The sequence below is a fragment of the Nicotiana tabacum genome, chromosome 1 (assembly GCF_000715075.1).
Source record: "Nicotiana tabacum cultivar K326 chromosome 1, ASM71507v2, whole genome shotgun sequence".
NCBI classification, from domain to species: domain Eukaryota; kingdom Viridiplantae; phylum Streptophyta; class Magnoliopsida; order Solanales; family Solanaceae; genus Nicotiana; species Nicotiana tabacum.
In genome coordinates this window covers 2,949,028-2,958,038 of record NC_134080.1, presented here as the reverse complement: position 1 = coordinate 2,958,038, position 9,011 = coordinate 2,949,028, and the positions used below count along the sequence as shown (strand labels likewise).

The window sequence follows — 9,011 nt, the reverse complement described above, 5'->3', positions numbered from 1 at the left end:
AAAAAACTAACAATGGTCGTGGAAGAGTAATAAGTATTAACTAGAGATTTTCGATTCGAGTCTGAGTATATAGTCGCCTTTGTTTCACAACGTTTTACCTCCTAGTATGAAACTTTTCAGTACGAATCCACATTTATAGCCTGTTAGGCCAAGATTTTTTGGGGCAAAAGTCCTTTTTTTTTTTGCCAAAAGTACTATTTTCCAAAAATTGAGGTGTTTGGTCAAATTTTTAGAAAGAAAAAAAATGTGTCTGAGGAGAAGCAGTAAAAAGAAGCTTTATCTTCAAAAACATTTTTCTAATGAACATTTTAAAAAAAAAATTAGAAATAATTTTTAAAAATTTAACTAAACACTAATTACTATTCAAAAGTATTTTTTAAATTAATTATTCAAACACAATTTATTTATCACCAAAAGTACTTTTTTAAAAATTACTTTCTAAAAAATAATTATCAAAACAGGCTAATTTAATAAGCTTGGTCTAATAGGCTATTAATCAAGTTTCAATGCAACTACACAGTTGGGAAAAAGAGTTGGCAAGAAAAAAACAGTTGTCACGTGTTGAGAGTGGACCCCACAAAAATGTTGTAGTGGCAGAGACAGTAATTAAGAGGGAGATGAGGTCACCTGTTGGTCAAAATACCACCACCCACCAACAGGCAAAAAAAAAAATGACCATTAAAATCCACGAAAAATAATGTATTAAAAAGGAAAATATTCTATTACCTAAAATAAATAAAAAAAAGGAAATTATGGCGCGTAAAGAAAAGGAGGATAAATGTGTGCCGGGTATAGATGAGCCAACCCTGTTGCCTGCCGCGAAGCAGACAATTAGTAAGTGAAGGTACACTCATTTAACTTAACGCCCACTTCACTTTTCCCCTACCCTCCGTTACTATATTTACAACCCCTATTTAATACCTACTTTATGTCTCTCTCATTTTTTTTTAATATTATTGAGATCCGACTAATTTGAATTTATTCGTGTAAAATTCATTAAATAAAAAAATCTCTTTATTATTTTCTTCCTTTACTTTTAGTTATTCATTATTAATTTTGCTTTTCTTTTAAGAAATTAATTATATATTTACAATTTTTTTCATAATAATGAGAACATTTCGAAAAGTCGTGAAAAATGATTTAAAACATGAGTAGTTAATAATAAGGGTAAGACAAAAAAAAAAAGATTGTCTTTCTTTTGATTTAGTGTGGTGGACAAGTAAAATTGAAAATATATTTTAGTATATTGAACAAGTAAAAATGAACAGAAGGAATAATATTTTTTCAATTTTGTAAGCTCAAAATTGAAATCTCGAATTAATAATAAAAGAATTATATTTATTTTTTCGAAACAAATTACCCTTACCCGTACTGTTTTACTCTTAGGGGTCGTTTGGTAGGAGGTATTAGAAAAAATAATGCAAGCATTAGCTTTATGCATTACTAATACATTGTTTGGTACATTTTTTCAACCTATGTATAATTAATACTTGTATTAGTTATACATCATACTTGGTATTATCCTATATATAAGTAATGCATAGAAAATCATAACATTAGTAATACCAAGGCTATTAATGCATGCATTAGTATGATTAAAGACAAAATTATCCTTAAAGTCCCTTAAGGATAGAGAATATGAGGGTATATTTATAAACAACTATTTTTCTTAAAAATTATGTAATGCATTATAATTTTAATACACCACACCAAACAATAGATAAAAAATAATATTTGCATAACTAATGCTTGCATTACTAATTCATGCATTATATTCCGCACTATTCTTATACACTCTACCAAACGACTCCTTACAGTACGGGTAAGGGTAATTTGTTTTCGTTCATTGTGAACTAACTAACTATGCAAATATTTATTTTTCAATATATAAATAAAAAACCAAAAAACAGCCAATATTTCATAATTAGCAGGCCGGTACATTACCGCCGTTAGTAACAAACCTTAAAGTACAGTATCAATTGCTCTACTTTTCCGTCAAAATCTGTCGTCATCCAAACAACCTGGTCCCACAGTTTTTAAAATATATTTTTATAATTTTTACTTGATATACTATAATGAGACCCAACTAATAGCCTGTTTTGTCAAGTTTCTTCAAGATCAAAAGAATTTTTTTTAGGTTAAAATGTTTGGCCAAACTTTTAGAAAAAGAAAAAAATACTTTTAAGTAGAGTGAAAACAGTTTTGGAGTAATAGAAAAAAGTATCTTCTATCCAAAAATATTGAACATTTAGAAGCAGTTTTTAAAAGTTTGGTCAAACACTAACTACTATTCAAAAGTGTTTTTCAAATTAATTAACCAAACATAAACTATTTCTTATCAAAAATACTTTTGAAAAAAAATACTTCTAAAAATAAGCTCATTTTTGCAACTTGGCCAAACAGGCTAGTGACGAAGCGAGAAATTTTATCTAGAGTGTTCAAACTTGAAAGAAGTAAAAAAAATAAATCCGATAAAGGGTATTCAATATATGATATATACTTTTAAAATTCAATATTTTACCTATATATACAGTATAATTTTGTAACGAAGGATGATCTATTGACCACCCTTAGGGCTATGTAGTTTCGTCTCTGAAAAACGCTATAAGTCGTATGACTGCAAGGCTTGTTAAGAGAAAAAGCGTGTAGAAATGACATTAGGTAGTCGTTCTAAAGAACTGTTATTTAAGAATTAGCTAGTGTGTCCTTAATTTCAGCTTTCCAATTTAATTTTCCACGATAAAAATATTCTGAATTACCTTGAAGTTAATTTTTTTTAGTTCAACCAGGACAAATTAAGTACCGACTAATCTTTAAATAGTATCTTTAAGATTGCATCTCCCACGGAAACATTCCCTTATCATCTATTTTCAGGTTCAAATCCGAGATATCTATAGTCAAACCTCTATATAACAATCTTGTTTGTTTCGATATTTTTTGGCTGTTATAGTCGGGGTCGGCTCATCATCAGCCGATGCTATTATAAAGGACATAAATATCCTATTCGAGAAAACTTAGCTTTTATAGTGAATGTTTATTATATAGAGATGCTACTATAAAGACGTATGATTATATTTAAGAACAAAGGTTCTATTCATTACATTACAGTCCATGATAGTAATAATCAGATTACATAGTTAGAAACTAACCATAGTTAAAAGTGAGAAGCGTTACAAACCAACCAACCAACCCCCATTGTCTAAGGCTCTGCTCCCTCGCACTACACAGATGAAAAAAGGAGACAAGCACGTTCTCTGCAGTAGACGATAGAAAGCAACAAATCAAGCCATATATTAAGCTGTTTTTTCTCTACTCTGTAACGGCGTTTTCTCCATTTCTCTCTCAGTCTCTCTCCCCACATATTTTTTTCACCTCACAAAAAAAAAAATTATTAGCTGTCTGCTCCTCCTTCTCCCTCTGTTGCAGTAGTAATAGTACTATTATTTGCATTTATTTTTCTCAAGTACTACACATATAGTAGAACTTTTATAACTCTGTTGTTATAAAGGGGTGGTGAATTTACCCAGTTTTTGGGATGTTCTTTGTGTTAGTTTCTTGATTCAGAATTTTGGGTCTCATTTTGTTTAGCTTTCTTGATTAAATTATGGAGAATAATGGGTGTTATCAGTCTCAACAGCAGACCAATTTTTCAGCTAAAGGTTTGATTTTTATTGTTTTTTTTTAGTGTTTGAATTGTAATTTGAGAATTTTGGACCATTTTTTTTAATTTTTTGTGGAAATGTTTCAGGTAAAGATGATCTGTACCATGAGTTATGGAAGTTGTGTGCAGGTCCATTAGTTGATGTACCAAAAGATGGAGAAAGAGTTTACTATTTTCCACAAGGTCACATGGAGCAAGTAAGTTTTTATTTTTTTTATTTTTAGTATAAATTTTGGTTTTTTTTTTTTTTTTTTCTGTTTTAGGTCTATATGTTTGATTTGAAGTTAAGTTCTTGATTTGGATTTATGGAGTTAAATTTTGGTGTCAATTATTGGATTTTTCTCTTTTTGAATATCTATTTTGGGTTTTTACTATTTATGGGGATTGTAAAAATTGTGTCTTTACTTTTTTGTCCTACCTTTTTTTATTTTTGGTTTGGATAGTTGGAAGCATCAATGAATCAGGAATTGAATCTGAGAATTCCATCATTCAATCTTCAACCAAAGATCCTCTGTCGTGTTATTCACACTCAGCTCCTGGTATGTTGCTCTTTCCTTTTTTGATATTTAAAGATATTTACTTTTACTATATGCAGCCTTGCCCCTGCCCTCGGAGGGGCAGTCTGTTTCCGATAGACCATCGACCGGTGATCGGAGTATCTTTTAGCACTATATGTACTTATATTGTAGTATTTCATCCAAACAGTGACATATTAATTGTGGGGTTCAAGCATTTTTTTTTGATGAAACAAATTTGATGAGTGATTTTTCCACGTAATTGTTGTAGGCTGAGCAAGATACTGATGAGGTCTATGCTCAAATTACTTTGATGCCCGAAGCAGCCGAAGTAAGAAGTTAAAAGACCACTTTTCATTCTTTGGAGATTTATGTTGTATGTTGTAGTATTCAACTCAAGTTGGCTTTAATTGACTATAGCAAGCCGAGCCGACTAGTCAAGATCCATGCCTTCCCGAGCCTCAGAGGCCAAAAGTTCATTCCTTTTGCAAAGTTTTGACTGCATCGGATACGAGCACTCATGGCGGATTTTCTGTTCTTAGGAAACATGCTAATGAATGTCTTCCATCCCTGGTAAATATTAGCTGATCTTGTCATATATAGGCTACAGTTTGTCTCCTTTTGACAAATTGATGCATTAGCTCTTTTGCTGTTACCTTTGTTAGGACATGAACCAGCAGACTCCGACACAGGAATTGATCGCTAAAGACCTTCATGGCACCGAGTGGCACTTTAAACATATATTTAGAGGTATTTCTTCTGGAACAAGGAGATTGCAACATTTCGTAGTAGGGATCATAAACTTACCCTTGATGTTATAATTAACAGGCCAACCTCGGAGACATTTACTTACCACAGGGTGGAGTACCTTTGTTTCTTCAAAGCGATTAGTTGCTGGGGATTCTTTTGTATTCTTGAGGTATTTCTCTTTAGTCCTGGTTTCTACAAGTGTGATATTTAATTGCATATATTTTCATGACCATTGCATGACATCAGAGGCAGAGCCAAGATTTCTACTTTATGTGTCCTGGGTTTTAAAACGATTACTTTAAGTGCTAATGCCTAGGTTCTAAATTTAATATTGGTACATATTTACTAGATTTCTTAACACAAATATACTGTTTGAGTAAAAGCTACCAGGTTCGGCCAAACCCGTAGCTCGGTTTCTGCCTCCACAGATGCATGACATATCTCTAGAACAGTTAGTGTTGATTTGTTCATAATAATTATATTCTGTGGATATGCTGGTTCTAGGGGTGAGAATGGAGAACTACGGGTTGGTGTTAGACGGCTTGCTCGCCAACAGAGCTCGATGCCATCATCAGTGATATCAAGTCAGAGCATGCACCTAGGAGTCCTAGCTACAGCATCTCATGCTGTTACAACCCAGACCTTGTTTGTTTACTACAAGCCGATGTTTGTCACATGCATTTCCTTTCAATTTACCATCCTTGTGTAAAATAGAGTTCACTTTTCGCTGCCAGAGAACATACTAAATCTTTCATATGTTCTTTAAATTTTTCTGCTGTGACGAAACATTTCAGAACCAGTCAGTTTATCATAGGCCTCAACAAATACTTAGAGACTGTTAAGCATGGATATTCAGTTGGCATGCGATTTAAGATGCAGTTTGAAGGAGAAGAGAGTCCTGAGAGAAGGTAGTGAGATATAAATGTCAATAAGTCTCGACTTAGATGTTAATTTGCCAACTGCTTAATACTGACCTGTACCGCGATTTTTCTTGGGCTATTCTCGTGTTATTTCTCAGATTTACAGGCACTATAGTTGGGATTGAAGATCTTTCCTCAGTGGAAAGATTCTACATGGCGATCATTGAAGGTTTGGATAATTTGGTTAAACAGCAATATTTATTAGGTTCGGTTGGTAATCATCATTTTTTTCCCTCCATTCCAGGTTCAATGGGACGAGCCGGCATCCATTTCACGGCCCGACAGAGTTTCTCCTTGGGAAATAGAACCTTTTGTGGCTTCCGTTCCAAATCCACTTGTCCCGCCAATGGCAGGGAAGAATAAAAGGCATCGACCACATATTGAAACGAAAATTTCAGGTTATAACGAAAATTCTAAACAGCATGGTGTTTACTTGTGTTTGCTTAATTAATTTTCATTTTCTTAATTAGTTTGCCTTTTTCCTGCTAGAACCTGCATCCTCAGTTGCATCAGCGGTTTGGAATCCTTCCATTGACTCGCCTCAATTTAACACCACTGGCATTAACAGCAGTACGCTAACATCTCATACAGACAGTGGTTGTGGTTGGCGGCTTCCTCATTTAAATGCTTCTTCAAGTATGCTTGTGGATGAGACAGAAGACAGTAAAAGTGCTTCAGCTTGGTCTGGTTATCCAAGCGTTTTGTCCTCGCAATTCAGTAAAGGGACTAATCAGCCGATTCTTAGTCCTACTGATGAAAGAAAATGTGAAACCATCACAACCTGTAGATTATTTGGTATTGACTTGAAAAGTACCTTAATCAGCACTGCTGAAGCACCACTGCCAAAACCAGCGAACATTTCTAATGTCTCCACCGAGAGAGCATCTCCAAACACAGTGCCTGCTGGTGATTCAGATCAAAACTCCGATCTTTCAATTGATTTCAAAGATCAAAAGCAAGGCCAGTTGCAGTTACTCCTAAAAGAGGTTCAAAGCAAGCAGAATTGTTCCACCCGGAGTCGCACCAAGGTAATAAATCAAAAGGCAGAAAATTTTAGTGTCACAAACTTATTTGAGTCTTGAAAGATATTATTAAAGCTCAAACACTTTTTTGCATGTGGAATTACTTGAGAAGGTTCAAATGCAAGGGGTAGCTGTGGGTCGTGCAGTGGATTTAACCGCACTGAAAGGATATAATGAGCTTATAAAGGAACTCGAGGAGATGTTTGAAATCCAAGGAGAGCTTCATCCACGAAATAAATGGGAGATCGTGTTTACAGATGACGAAGGAGATATGATGCTTATGGGTGATCATCCATGGCTGTAAGTTCTCTTTTCCACCAATTCAAGACCGAAATATAGAACCTAACCAATATATAAGATGTCTGCTACTTCCATATCTTAATACTATTTGCTCAATTACTAAACTGCAGAGAATTTTGCAATGTAGTGAGGAGGATTTTCATTGTTTCCAGTCAAGATATCAAAAAATGGAGTGCAGGAAACAAACTTCTATCGTGTGCAGACAATGAAGCGATTGCTTTCTAAGTTGAATCATTTTTTTCATCTCTTCGACTCGAGTCTCCAAATATCGCTTCTAAAGAAAAAGGGGTGTTAACATAGCACGACGTAAAACTCCCTTTTCATTCTTTCATGTTAGGTTGTTGGAAAGAGTTGCGGTTGTAAAATCATCGAGGTTTTAGCTACTTCATGCTCGGTTTTGAGAGCAGCTAAGTAATTTAACTGGTTGTAGTAGGAATCAACTAGTATAGGAATAGAAGTTGTGAAGTATTAGAAGTTGTGAATAGTTAATGGTGTTTCTAATGGAGGAGTCTGATGTTTTGTTTAGTGTTCTATGTATTCTGTAAATATTTTTGTGTCATTGTAAGAAGTCAAGCATTCTGTATCACAATGCATTGTCCTGTTAATTCTGCTTCAACTTAATTAAATGAGATGGTGGAAATTGCTTGATGCCTATCCTTTATGTAGAGGGGACAATTTGGGCCCAAACTCATTTAATCTGCCCAAGGTTGGGTTGGTCGCTGACCCGCGCAATTGTTGAAGTCAGCCCATTTTGATCCAATGCATTTCAGGCCATCCAAAGTTGGGATGGATTAGCCCAAATTGATCCATAAGCAACTTTGCTAAAATATTTATGGAATACTTTTTTTTCCATATTTAATATGTTATATATGATCCCATAACAAAAGAAAAGGTCTTATTTGGTAATTAAGCAATTAATAACAAAACAATACACAATTAAAACTTGGTAAGAGTTGGGTGGTTGGGTTATGATCCAAATTTTAGCCTAATTTGACTCGGCCCAAGATATTTTTGGGCGGGTTAATGACCCACTCATTTATGAGTTAGCCAGTTTTCGGAATGATAATTGAAAAATAGTCGGCATTTGCAAAATTATTGAAAAATAGTCACTATGAAAGTTCCAGCATAATATATCGGAGATTGGTGCACATGTGTATGAATTTCCAGCATATTATGCTGGAACTTTTCGTGTGTTGGAGATTACGCTGAACCAGTATATTATGCTGGAATTCCAGTATATTATGCTGGAAGTTCACTTGTAAAAAATTTGAACTCTAGTGTATTATGCTGGAATATTTTCTTGATTTTGAACAGTGTTTTCGTTCAAATTTATCTTTACATGAAAAATGACTAAATTTCAATTAGTTTAGAAACTGTGGCTATTTTCAATTACCACTTGTAAATCTAGCTATTTTTGAATTTTACCCCTCATTTATTGACTCAGTCTATGTTGACCCGCTGATTTGACACTCCTACCTTTTTGTATATACCCTTTAAAAAGAAATTAACAATTAAACTAGATTTATTTATTAACTAGCAAATGTCCGTACAAAATGATAGAGGAAATATAAAAAATAGCTAAAATTTATTGAATAATGCAAATGTTTTATAATAGCACGAATTTTGTGCATACAAGAGATGCCATTATTTAGAAGACTTTTAATTTTATCTTATTCTTCGTTATGCTACCGTAGAATCATTTTCCTTTTCGCTTTATACGGCAGTCTTAGGCCTCATTTATTTTTTAAAGATTAAAACGTCTGAATCTGAATACACATTTAAATATCAAGTTGTGTATTAAGATTAAGATATCTGAATATATTAAGATGTGTATTAAGATCTG

At 33.6% G+C, this 9,011-nt stretch overlaps 1 protein-coding gene across 1 annotated transcript; it reads left to right on the top strand.

The window, feature by feature from the left end:
* The first annotated feature begins 3,201 nt into the window (after positions 1-3,201).
* LOC107806638 (auxin response factor 9) lies at positions 3,202-7,821 on the top strand. Its single transcript, XM_016630832.2, is given in 15 exon segments — positions 3,202-3,659; positions 3,749-3,858; positions 4,105-4,200; positions 4,448-4,507; positions 4,597-4,749; positions 4,842-4,926; positions 5,005-5,095; positions 5,431-5,592; positions 5,721-5,834; positions 5,945-5,977; positions 5,979-6,015; positions 6,091-6,244; positions 6,336-6,874; positions 6,981-7,168; positions 7,279-7,821. Coding segments are annotated over 15 exon segments (1,992 nt in total). The 5' UTR covers positions 3,202-3,604; the 3' UTR covers positions 7,394-7,821.
* Positions 7,822-9,011: the final 1,190 nt, after the last annotated feature.